Below are 16,159 nucleotides of genomic sequence, written 5' to 3'. Positions count from 1 at the left end.
CTCAACAAATTTTCATCTTTCCTCTCTGGTATCCCAAATATTTCGATATTAGATCTTCGAGACCACTGCTGGTTTTCATTGTCCTGCTTGATCAATATATCAGTCTGATGCTGTAGAGTGTCCAAGACAGATATCTTTTTTTCGTGTACCTTCGCCTTGGATTCCATGTTTTGGATACTGGATTTTAATTTAGCGTAGTCGTCCGATATAATATTTATACTAGCTTTTAGATCATCCACTTCCTGTTTGAAGGTTGCAAGAGCCGAAGTTATGGCTGTATTAATCATTGACGTCATTTCACTTCTGAACTTTGTAAGCTCCTCTCGTATGATACCTCTAAGATCGGCAGCAGGTGTCGCGGTAGGTTGCGTCCCAGAAGCCTCAGGTTTTTGAAGCTGAGACCGAGTCTTCACTCCTTTATTCACCTTCGCAGCTTCAGGTTTGCACGGACGAGAGTTATTATTATTATTTCCAGTACGAATCGGAGTGTTATCTCTTTTTGGTTCCTTTCTAACACAATTAGGGCATAGCCATGCCGCCAGCGCATCCGAATCCAATGATTTGTTGTCGAAATTTGATAACACACATTGGCCGTGGAACTTTCCCCGGCACTGTGTACAATCTAACACGACACCGGTGTTCTCAGTAGACTGGCAGCAGGAAAAATCCATAATAAGGCACGTTCGAGGATATAGAGAATAGAACCCAAACAGTTGTGGCCAATTTTTTTTTTTTTTTTTTTTTTTTTTTTTTTCTCGAACAATATGTCAACTCGTAGCGAAGCCTACGCCGTAGAATTAGTGATCTGCTACAAGTTTCGTAGGTCTCAGCAACACGGGATGATTAATTTCGGACCGCGCGTCACAGCACAGTTGGCCAAGCGGTTAACACGCCCGGTATCAATCCCTCACCACGCTTCCTGGCCGCGGGTTCGAGTCCCACAATCTTCACAAAAATCACAAAAGATCTTGACACAGCTCCCACGAATATTGACCGCCAAAATAAAAGTCGAGAGAAATAGATCTGTCTCACTTTAACTCCGCCCAATGGGAGGAGCCAACCCATAAGAAGTCCACAGGTGTAAGCGAGAATCAAAAAATACACCAACTGTCCAATCACAAATTTTAAAAAATAATTTAAAAACAATTGCCTTAGAGCTTAGCACACGTCCAACTATCGCATTAGCGTACATAGCAACGGCTATGAAATAAAATAAAGCTATGGCTGGATTGCGTGAATGGAATGAAAGTACATAAGTTATAGTCAATATTTTACACTTTATACACTCGTGCAAGCCAAAGAGGTGGAAGTTATACAACGTGACAAGAAGGCAGTGTGCGAATCGCGAATTTGATAGGCTCTTCGTCGCAATTTGTATGAGATCTTGATCAGCGATAACGTCCGTCGATCGGTAATGTTAGAAACTAATAAAAAACACACAAATCCGCCTATCGAAAAGTATCAATATATTTTTGATCGTATCACAGTTGCCAACTGACTTGCATCGCAGATGTCAAATGCGGATAGTAGTATTGCGCATAGACTTAGTATATACTAGCGTATAGACGAACTGACAGCTCGATAAAACGTGACCAATTTTGATTTTTCAGTGTGTGCATTAGCTAGTGATGTATCTTTCTTTACTTTGGAGGACCATCGATAAGTTATTGAAGTTCGATGTTCAACCCTTGGAGAGAGTTGTTCCATAGACTGTTGTTTTCCAGATTATAATTTTGACATAGTGTAAAAAAATGCATAAATAAAAATAAAAACACATTTTTCATCGCTCCTTATTTTATTGACTTTTAAACAGAACAATCTTAGATATATCAGCTGTCTGACCCATAGCTCTGCCTCGGATGGCCGTGTCTGAGATGTTCCCACATATTTATTTATTTAACTGGTTCATTACAGTTTCGTTTCCTAAGTTATTAAGTTTACATTCATTCTTAAGTCGAATTGCTGCAAATGGTAAAGTTCTTCTTTGGATTCCAACCAACGCTTCCAACAAATTTCAACCACTTTCGTCTTATTATAGTATCTATAGAGGGAATCTGTTGGACAAATTATAGAAAATAATTCATTTATGTATTTGTTAAAAGATGTACCTTGCCATGACAAAATGGTTCAGATACGAGACGGTAAACGCAAGCTAGCATTTATTTTCATAGGTAACATTCAAGATAAAATATCGATAATGATATCGATTAATTTGAGTCAATCCCTAGCGTACATGTAAAATAAATTGATGAAAAATATATCCACTAAAATCATGAAAATTATTAACAAATGGACTTCCAGATACACAAAATATGAAAGTAAACATCAGCATTCGCATTATTTAATATTTAATACATGATAAAAGACAAATTATAACCAAAAATAAACGGGTCATGGTAGTGATGACGATTTTGGTATTTACCTGTGAAATGTGCAATTTTCAGGTTTATTTCTATTATTAACACCACAATCACTCACAGAACATGTAACCATTGTTGAATACAATTAGATTTACTGAAAATAAACCACGATGTACGCAAAAAATCCAAAATACTAAGGGGTTGTTTTTCCGCGTGCTGAATTGTGACGCTCTGTCATTCAAAACCAGTCACAGTTTCATTTTATTCGCTATCCTTTTCTATCTTGCCTAATTTCCGTAAGGGATTTTCTTCTCCCTCGCTCGCTTTGTTCGTCTATACGCTAGTATATACTAAGTCTATGGTATTGCGTAATAGTAGTAAACATTGCAAATCACTTCGACGACGAAACTTCAGGCACATTAGCAAATTCAGGACTTGTATCATATTTAGGTAATGCAAATCAGAATGTTTTGAATGGGGGTAGTGCTTTGCACTGTATAAACTAGTAAATAGAGTCGCTATTACCTTGTGTTGCGTGTGCGGGGGCGCGGCGGGCGGCGCGGCGGGCGGTGGTGACGTCACAGACATCTGTTTCATACTCGACGTCAGCTGTTTCTCTACGGATACCGATGATGCTGAAATTATTAGAGTTACGTTACAACATGTAGATTTAATAATTATAGAAAGCATTGCATTCGTGAGAATTGATAAAATTGCGGCCATAAAGCATACACTCATGTATGTAGCAATATACGAATAGCGCACCAATGGTGTCACCAGTCTTTACGCATATCGCCCCTTTTAACGATCGACATTCTGAGGACAGATTTAGTGGCTAACAGTTATAAGATAAGATAAGATAAGAAGATAAGATGGTGTTATAAGTACTCACGCGTGGTGCTGTGTGTCTGCGGCTGCGGCCGAGGCTGGGGCTTGCTGTGCGGCGGCTCTAGCGGCGTCGACAGGGACTCGCTTAGCTGGAAACAAATACAATACAATATAATTCTATTGTTAAAAATATATAAAAAGGTAAGGCGGACCAAAATATGGAATAATTTAAATATCTAAACAAGGTTCATGACAGATATGGTTTGAGTTGATTGCAGGGATTTAAATACAACACACAGCCTGTATAATAGTAAGCACTGCAGGACTAGGGTGACGTTGCACACTTTTTCTCAAGGGATCGTCTTCTTTTCTTTTATCGTTTTTTTTTCTCTTTCGGCGTTCGCGAGCTCGCGTTCTTCTGGTTGATAGAAGAAAAAAAGACGATCCCTTTACGTTACGTTTATATGTGTTGAGACCCTTAGCAGTTTTTCGGTGACAAACACTAGTGCTAGTCGGAGGTTATTTGGCGTCTTTGTGCAGAGACTGTTCTAAGTCATAGAAGTTTTAAAAAAACTTGTAAACTGTAGTGAACTCACCATGCTACTAGTGTTGGGGTTGTATGTGTTGGTCTCTGCGACGGGCTCGTGATTAGGTGTTGGTGCCGGCTGCGACTCCAACTGTGCACTATTCTTACTATTCAGCAGGGTATGCTTTTGATTGGGATTCGAACTTGTTACCTTGTGTAACCTTAGGTAGCCGGTAGATAGTGGATAGCTGCATAAAGAAGGCCGAGGAAAGTGTTGTGGCGTTCGTTCGTCTTATCTCTGTTCAAGCCTGTTCATGTTCTATTCACCAACAGTGACTTATGAAGCGTCCGTAGTCGAGCGGGCCTCAGTGATCGTAACTGATCGCTGAGGTTAAGCAACAACTGACACGGTCAGCCATTGGATGGGTGACCAATTTCAAGTGGTGCTTTTCTGGACGCTTCCGTGCTTCGGACGGCACGTTAAGCCGTGGGTCCCGGTTGCTGCTTCGGTAGCAGTCGTTAAGCCTAGTCAGAGGCCTTCGGGCGGCTTGAAAACATCTGACAGTCGGGTTGCCCACTTACCCGACAACTCTCTCAGCACAAGCTTGCTTGTGTTGGGGTCCACCAACCCGCACTTGGCCAGCGTGGTGGACTAGGCCTAAACCCTTCCTTCATTGGAAGGAGACCCGTGCCCCAGCAGTGGGGACGTAATGGGTCGTGATGATGACTTATCGACTAATAATCGGATATAAGTGTAAACTCACCATGCTACTAGTGTTGGTCTCTGCGACGGGCTCGTGAGTGGGCGTTGGAGCTGGCTGCGGCTTGAACTGTGCACTTCCTTTTACTTACTATTCACTATATTGCCGAACCTCCTACCTCCTCGGCACTTTAATCTTAGATAGCCGGCAGTAGATGAATAAGAAGGTTTAGGACTGTTATGCAGCGTTCACTGGGAAAGTCTAAGTAATAAAAGATATCTGTGTAAGTAAACTCACCATACTGCTAGTGTTGGGGTTGTATGTGTTGGTCTCTGCGACAGGCTCGTGAGTGGGCGTTGGAGCTGGCTGCGGCTCTGGCTGCGCTGGCACTTGCTGGAATAATCATAAGAAATATTAGGCTATCACTTAGTGAATCATACTATAAGTACATAGGGTATGGAGTTTTGGTTGGATTTTCTTTTACAAGTACGTTTGTGTTGAAGTGTAGAATGACTTTTATTTTAAATAGGTAGAATATGTTAGGTAGTTTTTTGGAGATTATTTTCTCTCATTTGGATTTCCGAAATGGAAAATTGAATTGGAAACTCAGTTTTCACTGTAGTTAGTTAAGATTAGTAGGTACTAATTGCTTTCAGTCCTCTTTATCGTCGTGTCAAGGACAAAAAATATACGCATTTTGCGTGTTTATTTGATAAGCTCTAATTCGTATTTAATGCCATTATATCACCAATAACACCCTTACCCATACTGCGAAGGAAATCATCGTCAGGAAAAGAACCCCTATAAATAAGAGAGGGCCCCTAGTGTGATTTTTTCTAAACCGATCGAGCAGTGAAATTGGGGATAAAAACTAAAAACTAATATCAGATGGCGCCTTAGGTGAGTGTGCCAGTTTTATCAGTCGCCATTTTTTCTCCCCAATAATGAAAGAAAGAAAATACATTTATTTCACACACACACGGAAACAACACAAAAAATAAATAATAAAACAAATAATAAAAAAAAGGCAAAGGAAAATGAGCAAGGGTGTTGCTTCCCGGTGCAGAAACGGGTTCTAGCTCAGCTTGGTGCTATGATAAACCATAGCGCTGGTTTTCAGCTAGAACCCTGGGTGAAGTCACGGACTGACTTGACATAAAATATTATTCAAAAAAGTAAACAAATAAGAACTATAGTTATAGATACTTATAAATTATAAACTTATGAAGCGTCGAGAGCGCGAGCATAAAAAAGTGGGTCACAGGGGAACGCGGACGGGCGGGGGGAAGGGAGCCGGCAGCGTGCCTCAGCCTGCGGCGGCGCGTCGAGCCATTTCAGTCTGAAAAAGTCGCCCACGGCTGGAGCATAATGTAATTGGTCGGAAGCTGAAAGGCACATTAGATTATGCTGCCAAAGTTTCACCTGGTTTTCTTCCCCATTGGCGCATTTTTTAATCGCGCGTCATAAAAACTCGCATTAATCCGCCACAACTCGAACGGTGTATCAACTCGCACTCTGCACGCTGATCACACAATAGGTTACCTGTTTAGGCGTGAGGTCGAGGTCGGGCTCGATGGCCCCGAACTGCACGTCGAGGAAGCTGCCGCCGTCGCCGCCGCCCGGCATCTCCACTGCTGACGACGGGATCTGAGACAGAAAGATATACAGGGTGTTGTATAAGAGGTGTAGTAAGCCTAAGGTCGTTTGTCCACCGCACGACCTCAACGTCACGTCACGAGAACGAGATTAATACAGGACTTGACGGCGACGTGATGGATGTGCGGTGAACAAACGACCGACGTTAGAATCTGTAGTTTTTCTTTTTAAAGAGATTTATTCACGTTTTATTTAAAGGGCTTTACCGTCTGCGGTTGTAAAGATTTGATATTGATTTTGATGGCAAAATGTGTATTATAATACCTTTGCCGACTACAATTTATGTGGATATCGTTCGATAGAGAAACTATCCTATTATTTTGCGACAGGCATAATGGGCTTTACCTTAGAAGGCGGCGGCACCCGCGCCCGCTGCGGCTTGCGCTGGCTCGTGATGTCTCCCGACCCGTACACGCCGTAGTTAGTCGTGTATACACCTGCGGAGATAATATAATACTGTTAGATAATAATCTTGTAACAGCTACAGTGTTTCAAGTTGGTGTTCTGAGTGCCAACTATAAAGCTTCCACAATGTTATTGCATTTTTAACGTTTCCTTATGTCTGGTAAGTAAATTTGGTTTTCCTTTGCAGTCATCAAATATGTATGGGATTTTAAATGTCCAAAAACCAATAATGGACAGAGTATAGTAAATGAATGCTGTATTTCACCAATCGTAGTCTATGGATGCCAGATACTTTTTGACTTTGCCGTGGTACCACTCTTGATTATTATACAGGTGTTGCAAAAGTGGTATATTAAGCCGAAAGGGGTTGACTCAGGGTGTCATTCCACAGTTTAGTATACCACCGTTGCAACATCTTGTAAACAAATTTAATTCAAAATACAAACATTATTGCTTGCGGTGAACAATGCCAGACGCAATAGCATTTAGAGGGCTTATACCAAAATTTTGCAATGGCTATGATCTGTTATTCAAATGCACTGCTACCCTAGCACGGGACGCAAGACGTGCACGTTAAGAGGTGACAAAGACAAAAGTATCTCCATCTCCGTCGCGCTCGCTCTTGCGACCGCGCGGTATGAGCTAAACTTTTGTCACATCTTGACGTGCCCGTCTTGCGTCCCGTGCTAGGGTAGGCTAGCCCTCATGTAGATAACTCACTGTTGTCGTGCCGCTGCGACTGCTGCGTGAGCTGCGACAGGTACTGGCTCTGTGCGGCCGTCAGGCTGCCCGACATGCCCATCGGCTGGAACATACCACATACAGGGTGTTGAGAAAATCATCAAGAGTTAAAAGAATGGGGAAACGCAAAGCTAATTCCAGATGTCGCCACTGTCGAGTCCTGATTCCCCAGTTCTAATTGTTTGGCTCAATCGCCATTTTTTCTCCCTAATAATATAATTGGTCAGAACCTGAAAGGCACACTCGATTGTACTGCCAAAGTTTCCCTTGGTTTTCTTCCCGATTATCAAAATCGGCCCATGAGTGGCAGAGGTATCGGTGAACTACATACAAACAAATTGTGAATTGGAGAACCTCCTTCTTTTTTTGAAGTCGGTTAATTTACAATTAAGTACATAACAAAGAAGGACACACCGACATAGCTCATTGAGTTAATAAGCTTAAGTGGCAGTGGGCTGGTCACATCTGTCGTAGAACCGATGACCGATGGGGTAAACGTGTTCTGGAGTGGAGACCGCGACTAGGCAAACGTAGTGTGGGACACCCTCCGGCTAGATGGGTTGACGACTTGCGAAAGGTGGCTGGTTATAATTGGATGAGGAGAGCTATAGATCGCATCCAGTGGCGTGCTTTGAGAGAGGCCTACGTCCAGCAGTGGACTGCTATAGGCTGACGATGATGATGATTATTAGGTAGTGTGTGTCGTGGGACGCCCCTCACCTGTGCGGGCGCGGCGAGCGTGTGTTCGAGCGGCGGGTCCGGGGTTGCGGCCGCGGCCGCCGCGCGAGGTAACTGCGCCTGTTGGGAAGATAGGGGGAGGGTTGTTTATTTAATTTCATTTTAATGCGCCTTATAGCCGCATTAGAAGAATAGCGACCCTAGGAGCACCTTCAAGAAGACCTAAACAATTCTCTTTCTGCGTAGTGGTAAGGAAATCAAATGTCTAGCTAGACCAAAGCGTGCGTCAAGTGGTGACAAAAGTTTTCCGTCGCCATCGCTCTCGAAGCCGCGCGATGTGATGTGAGTGAGCGCGACGCACAACATTTTTCACATCTTGGCGTGCGCCCCGTGCTAGGCCTTCTGATTATGAGGTATAGTCTGTTTTTAGTCGATTGTCCTTCAACTAAGTGACGTATCGTTCTATTGGCGGGACAATCTACTGTTGATGAACCGTTCAGAATCTATCAACTTAGTATCTGAGATAAAAAAACAGACTTTAATCGTCTACATACCGTGGTATTAGGCTGCGGCGGCGCGCAGGCGTTGTGGTAAGTGTACGTGGGGAGGTGCGCCGGCAGACCGTTGTTGCCCTCGGGAGGGTTGTCCCAGTCCTCCTGTTGATAATACAGACAATATTACAAACTATCTAAAGGGTTTTCCTGTGGGTATTCCGCGATGGTTTAATTACGAAATTAATCATTTTTGCTGGTAAGTATTTCATTGCTTGTTATGTTTTATTTTAAAACCAATTTTTTTAATAAATTCAAATAAAAAGTCACAGAGATTGTTTACATTTTTAGCCAAGTGAGAATGAATGCAGTATACAGACAGACGCGTGAAGCGAATTTGCTGTATACTACAATGTATTTTACTCATCGTACATCATCATCATTATCTTCTCAGCCATAGGACGTCCACTGCTGAACATAGACATAGGCCTCCCTCAATGATTTCCACCTTGTCATATACTATTTTTTTTTGACGAACATCGATATTTTTACACATTACTCTGCTATCGATTTATTAATGTCAACTCACCGCCGCGCTGTTGACCTGCGCCAGCGAAGCGTCCGCCTCGGCCTGTGTGCTGACACTCGGCGTGAACACCTGTGAGAAACATACACGGTTATATAACCACAGATAGTATAGCCCTATGAGAAACATACACGGTTATAACCACAGATAATATAGACTGCAGGATACAACACGGTTACATAAAACTACAATTAATTATAGCCTGGAAGATAATGCATAAGCAAAGTTTAGTAGGAAAAGGGGTGAACAAAGGGAATGGCATTTCAACTGTACTTTGTGTACGCACGGCGTATGGTGGGCAGTCAGCGATTGTACGTTTTGTACTCGTAACTTGTGTCAACAAATTTCAACGTACTATACTCGCTTTCTATCCCAAAATAATGCAGATTATATTACAATACATACATACAATACCCATATTTAAGAAGCATTATTATACTTGTTGGTTCTTCACTCTCTTTCACATCTCAACAGTCTACAGCACTAACATAGTTACTAGTCTATGCAATACTGTAATTACATAAAAATACAACACAAACTATGTTATAAACGTCAAGGTTTGTGAGAATGTTTGTTACCATTTCGAACCAGCCTTTTATACTACTAAATTCAGTATCTGAGCACTTGTTTTCTCGGCTCTCGTCCTCTGTAGACACTAGTATATAACAATACAACACATACATAACAGGGTGTACATAGGGAGCGACTCACGGGGTTTACCTTGGTGTCGGTGAGGGAGCCGGACCACTCCTCGTTATCCCAGTCCTCTGTGGCCGGGAACGAGTCGCCGCCGTGGCTTGGACCTGAAATGGAGATGCATTTGTATGTTACTACGATGTCTAGCTAGATGGTTCCGTAATTTGTTTTTGAGGATGTGGATTTTTTAAGCACAAGGCAATGATATTAACAGAGAAAGATACGACATAACCATCTGGAGTTATTCTTATAGAAAGCCATATTATTTAATTGTACCTCACTTTAATTAGTTGCTGCTTGCTGTGTGTTTGATCCAGTATATATTTTGTTTGTAATGTTACTGTCAGTGTCTCAAATCAGTCTTTTCTTAATTTATTTCTCTCCCACCTTGTGTTTATGTTTCATGTGGACAACTCACCATATATACTACACACATCATTGAACGGCTGATGATAGCCAATATCGTAGCGGCCGCCAAATTACTATTTCATGAACTTACTATGCATACTATGCTCGTGCGGTGGCTCATCATAGCCTATATGGTCAGGGGCGGTGTGGCGACCCCGGCCGCTCTCCCTCACACTTTCCACACGCCACTAGATACCATATATATAGCATTCCGCATCCAATCTTTACCTATGGCTATAGAGTGATGATGATAACGCTAAGAAGAACACACTCCAAGCACCTTTTGCCTCTTTCTACAATACAAGAATCCTTAAAGTAACTCTTTCTAGTGCATTATCATCAACTTACCATGCATACTATGCTCGTGAGGTGGTTGATCATCGCGGCCCCGGCCGCGGCCCATCACACCTCCCACACGCCACTCAATGCCATCTATAGCTTTCCGCATCCAATCTTTACCAGCCACCTTTGGCTAAAGGCTGAATATGTTGATGACGCTAGGAAGAATTTAAGACATCGAACCACTTTTTGCCTCTTTCTTAGTAACTCTTTCTACTTTACAGTTCACTTAGTGCCTACTGCCTACTCACCATGCATACTATGCTCGTGCGGTGGTTGATCATAGCCGCTGTGGTCAGGGGCGGTGTGCCGGCCCCGGCCGCGGCCCCGAGCGCCGCCCGCGCCGCGCCCGCGCCCGCGGCCCCTGGTTGCGCCGCCCATGCCTTCGCCTCTGCCTGTGGGGTGGAAATGATTTTGATATGAAATAAGTTAAATAATTTGTCAGATTCCTTAGAGCTAAACGTGGAAATAGGCGGGTAAGTTTAAGGTAAGTTTAGGAGAAAACACACAGTGTAGAGCTAGAATTTTGATCTTACAACAATCACTGTGATGTTGCCATTAGCTTTCTCTAAAATGCAAAAGTAAGAAAACAGTGATGGCATCCAGGTGGCCATTTGTTTTTTGCCTGTCTGTGTCACAGAGTAGTCTGTGTCAGAATGGTTTTGTATGGGCGGACGGATGTTCTTTACTACTTTTAAATAAAAACTACTGAACGTATTTTCATGAAAACTGATAAGCAAGACTTGTATTTATTATTATAATTATGTAAGTAGTATTAGGAGGGGTCAGATATCTATTTTGCCGACTATACATACGTGGTCTGGGCCCGGAGCGCGAGCGTGGGTCACGCGGGGGCTCGACTTCGCCGTTGCTGGCGGGAGGAGCTGGTTTCTTCTTCTTCTTCTCACTGGTCTGCCATTCGCCCTGGGGATTAGAGTGATGCGATGTTAGTTTGTTGGTATAGCAAAAAGGTATAGAGTTATGCAGTTGGGGTTTCTGTAGAAGCGCATTACAAGTTGCTTGTGTGACAATGCGTACTTGTTCTGAAATAAACCAAACGACCTGTATAGATTGAGCCGCAGATTGTAGGCCACGTGCATGTCATTATCCCTAATAGTCTAGAGTAAATATCACCCCTATTCCTCATATATAAACCTTGACATTCCACAAAAAGACTCCGCTATTACGCCAGCTGTAGCCAATATAATATAACCCCTATCCCGTACCTGTATAGGTTGAGTCTCCTCCAGCAGCAGGTTACAAGCCGCCTGCATGTCATTGTCCGCGTCGTGGAGCGCCGAGCACACCTCCTCTTCAGTGCGGCACGTCATCTCCATTAGCTCTTGGACCTGGGGGGGTAAAGTGTATGTTTCAATGACAGATTTCACTATAAGACACACTTGCATAAGTGTATAAGATATATTATACACTTGCACCTCAGCTACCTCTAATCCTATTTTTATTATTATAACTCTCTTCCACCCAAAGGTTGTCTGGTAGAGATTGCTATAAGCAATAAGGCCGCCTTTTTGTAATGTTTTTATTTTTATGTTTTATTTTGTATGTTCTATTTTGGTGCAAATAAAGAGTATTGACATAGAGAGGAAATTCATCAGCAATAAGTCAGAAAGATGCACCAAATATACTAAATAATATAGACGCTATTAAAAATAAACGTAGTGCTAATAAAACTAAAAACACTAATCTATGTTAAAACATTATAACCCTCTATTGATTTAAGCTCTGGTTTTCAGAATCGCCTACAATATCTGATAAAAGCAAAATTCGCAGAATTAGCATTTAACGCAAACACTCCAGGTAAAAGAGCATTTACAAATTTTGCAATAACAATATATCCGAGGGTTATTTCTGGAGCATCTCATAACATATTCATGACTTATTATGCACTACAGTGAGATATGAATCAAGGATTACCATAAGCAGACAAACAAGATTGACATCTTAGTGTTTTCGTTAAACCTACATAAACACTCACGCATTATAGTAATGTTCTTGGTTATTTTCGCTAGTGTTATATTTAGGGGTGCATGACAGGAGCTTCCCAGAGTGACCTATCAACTGTAGTAGCAACTGACGCTAATCTGAGTGGCTGATCCTTTCACCACTGTGACAAATCCTAGTCCTACTGTCTTTGTCACCAACAGGATTAGATGTTTAATAGCAATGTATAGTATGGGCTTCTTAAAATCCTTCCTGACAAACCAATATTCCAATGTTAATCTTCATTATCCTCCTGACACCTGGCGTGCTATGAGTAGGACATTGAAAAAAAATATAATATATAGTTTAAACATATCTATATTAAAAGTTTTATGGAGTATCCCTGTTATTCCTTTAAAGTTTTATAAAGTACCTATCCCTTAAACAATTAGTTCTTTGACAAAGTAACAAAACATTTCAGTAGTTAATTTTTTTTCGTCTATTATATTCCAAGTTACGTAAAGGGAGAAAGAGCAATTAATTTGATTGCGTAAACTTCAATTTGTGTTGTGTAAGAACAACTTCATTTGAAAGAAACCTTTGAATGTTTAGATTGAAATTCAAAGTTTTTATTTCATATTTGAAGCTAGCTTTTATTGCGTAAACGTTTTCTTCCAAGAAAGGAGCAAGTTTTATTATTTCGTTGTTTTCCTCACATTCTTCAACACAAGTCAAAATGAGCAAGAAAAAAACAAGACATTGCGCTGGAAAACTCTAGGGGACGTGAGGGGAGAGGATGAGATAGAGATGTTTTGGAAGGAAAAATTTGTAGGAGTCCATGAATAATATAATAAGTGAGCCAGATAATGAATGTACCTAAATGCGGGACGAGAAAACTTCACGGACCTTTTAAGTCTAAGGTCGCGGGCAACAGCTAGGGTCCACTGATAAAACGCAACCCTATTATTAGATTTTGCATAAAAATGTGCACTCACCATTCTGCGTACATCAAACGCGTCGTCCTTCTGTCGGTCGATCATGTTTGCCATACGCAGCTGTTCTGTGGTAGCCTGTAACAGAGAATACCAAGACCTGTAAGTCCCTGACACGGTAGGCGTAGGGGAATTGACACACCTATGATTAGAACTAATTAAATCAGCATAGAACTCTTGGTTTATAGTTTATCCAGGTATAAAATGGCCATAATTTTCCTTTGTGTTTATTTTATGACAATAAGATCAAAAACCAGATCACCAGTACAGGTTACATAATAAACTTCTATGAAAGTTGGACACATTATTCAATTAGGTATAAGTTTGCAGATTAATAGGATGCAAGAACATAACAACTGATAAAGGCTGAATATCGATGGCAGTTATGATAGTCAATACTATAAAAATGTTACCATTGATGGTACCCACCTGTGGTTTGACTTTCTCCTTGGGCTGTGTCTTCTCCCCGCCCCTCCCCTTCTCCTGCGTCTTCCCCTCCTTGCCCTTCGCACCACCCTTGGGGGCGCGCGCACCCAAACTCATTATTACTTGCTATATTTACAGCCTTTATTTACAAGCAGCTGTGGACAGAAGAAAGAGGTTTGATTAGATGGATAGAAATTGTTGGTTCTGGGTTTGTAGACTAAATTCATTTCTATTCTAAGTTAAGTAGTATTGGTCAGCTTGCATGGTAGAATACAGAGCCAGAAGCACTATAGCATGCTAGCCTACTGATACTAGATGAATCTTTGTTGAGAACTGAAGACCAATTTGAGGAGAATTAATAAACTGATGTGGGAGTTGAAAAATCTAAAATATAAATTCCTATGTTTTACAACTATTTCTTTCATATTTAGTGGCATAAATAAGAATTTTGCAATAAAATATAAAGCATTTTGGTGAAACAACTGTGTTTTCATGTCATAAAGAGATACCTCTCTTTCTCTCTGCTGTTGACTTAAAAATCAACTTATAAATGGGTATAAAACTGTAGAGAGAGCAATTTACGAGAAGTCAATGTGCAGCAGTACAAGATCAGTTGATGATGATATAGACTTGCAAACTGTTTATAAGTACAAAAAAAACTGTAAAAAATCATTTTGGCTGGTGAGGTTAAAACTAGCAGGAAGTCCCAAAGTTGGTACTGGTTTTTAATATTGTAGAATCAGCAATCAGCAAATTACAAATCATTTACAGATGTATGATTATGATTCCATGCTTAGGTCAACAACATCATGAAATACAGCATGGGGTATGACTTGAAAAATGCATTTCCAACGGGAACTTATACTACACTACAGTCTTAAACCACAAATAGACTGGGGAAAGTAAACAATATTTTGTTTATGTACATATAGTACAGATACTAGTTTGTTGTTGTGGAACAATCTTATCCAGAGTAATTTAAGTGAAAGTAGGTAATTTGTTATTCTGATAAGTAAACAATGGGATTGATAAGTTGGCATCTTACATTACAAGAATACAAAGTGATATGAAGGAAAACCTTATTTTTCATAGGTAGGGTAGGAGAAAAAAAAGACATCTGATGTGGTTTCTAGTGAACAATTCACACCAAACCAAACTTTAGCCAGTAAAAACGAAGGGGGCCTCATAAATTGAATTGACAGTGAATAATCTGAATACAGCTGTGATAGCAGCTTAGAATACAATACAAATCTATCCCAAAATGGCAAGCCAAGAACAAATGTGAGAATATTTACACTCAATGAGGAAAACAATGAGATTGGACCGATAAGCTGTGGTTGCCGACTTTCTTAGGGCGTTCCGCGGCGGCAAATAGATAAACAAAGACACTAGACAACATTTTACACAAAATTTACACTACAACAGCAGTACACCTCAAAGAGAAACTATTCTAATTGCGGCCAATGCCTAGTGGATATTGTAAATTGGCGAAACAAACGAGTTTTTTCGTTACTTTCCGCAAAAATCGGAACAATGAATCATTTTGCACGGCCCGCGGAGTGGGGTTGGGAAAACGTTGGAAATACGCTGTTTACGCCAACAATCACTGCCGGAACTTCTTGGTGTGGGAATTTTCTCGCGATCAATGAGCGAATGTCATCCGGTTTTAGCATTTCCAAGATGAAACCGAACCACAGTCGGCACATGGGGACGCCATTCTTGAGCAGCTTTCTTGGTGCCCGACTGACAGAGGCACTCATTGGCGATTTTACCGAGCACAACACCAGTTTTCACCTCAAATTACCGCACGAAAACACACAGGAATACCTCAATTTTACGATTTTACCTTGATACCACGATTAGATTACGAAATTAACTTGATTTTCAATAAAATTAATTCCCATACCTGCTGAATGCGCTCTCAAAACGCAAGCTGATCACGTGACTTTCTAGTGATGTACCTTTTTTATGCCGCCTTGCTAAACATTTTACCGGTTTTTCAACCAAAATATTTATTTCTGTATGACAACACCTAAAAAAAGTTTAGTATAAAAACGCAGAAACTCAGAATAATAATTACTTTGCATTTTGAACCAAGGAACATAATACTTCTTTATTTAGGACCATGGGCCCAAAATGAGCCCAAACACGGTGAATCACGGTAACTGATTATCGGAGGTAGGAAGACGAGCTATCTGAAAACTCCAAAATAGGAGGAAAGGAAGAAAGCCGGGAAGGGTGCAGGAATGAAAATGTAAAGAAGTGACTGAGTGAGTGGGCTAGTGGTAGTACCTAGTTATAAGTTCTTATTATGTTGGTGACCTTCTCGTTAGAACAGTAGGTGAGAAACACAAGAGCAAGGCTAGGGTCTGTCACCAGATTCTG

General features: G+C 41.1%; 1 protein-coding gene across 1 annotated transcript in view; it reads right to left on the bottom strand.

Annotated features, from left to right (window-relative positions):
- The window catches only part of LOC105393712 (protein lingerer), a 31,522-nt gene extending 17,593 nt beyond the window's left edge, over nucleotides 1-13,929 (bottom strand). The window contains 16 exon segments of the mRNA XM_048631159.1: nucleotides 2,886-2,995; nucleotides 3,253-3,337; nucleotides 3,785-3,898; nucleotides 4,713-4,808; nucleotides 5,958-6,062; nucleotides 6,417-6,508; nucleotides 7,197-7,281; nucleotides 7,938-8,015; nucleotides 8,450-8,551; nucleotides 8,976-9,044; nucleotides 9,693-9,775; nucleotides 10,667-10,810; nucleotides 11,231-11,339; nucleotides 11,642-11,764; nucleotides 13,352-13,426; nucleotides 13,778-13,929. Coding sequence (XP_048487116.1) covers nucleotides 2,886-2,995; nucleotides 3,253-3,337; nucleotides 3,785-3,898; nucleotides 4,713-4,808; nucleotides 5,958-6,062; nucleotides 6,417-6,508; nucleotides 7,197-7,281; nucleotides 7,938-8,015; nucleotides 8,450-8,551; nucleotides 8,976-9,044; nucleotides 9,693-9,775; nucleotides 10,667-10,810; nucleotides 11,231-11,339; nucleotides 11,642-11,764; nucleotides 13,352-13,426; nucleotides 13,778-13,891 — 1,584 coding nt within the window. The 5' untranslated portion in view covers nucleotides 13,892-13,929.
- Between the last annotated feature and the right edge of the window lie 2,230 nt (nucleotides 13,930-16,159).

This window comes from Plutella xylostella, chromosome 28 (genome assembly GCF_932276165.1).
Source record: "Plutella xylostella chromosome 28, ilPluXylo3.1, whole genome shotgun sequence".
NCBI classification, from domain to species: Eukaryota; Metazoa; Arthropoda; class Insecta; order Lepidoptera; family Plutellidae; genus Plutella; species Plutella xylostella.
This window is presented reverse-complemented; position numbering and strand designations above follow the sequence as displayed.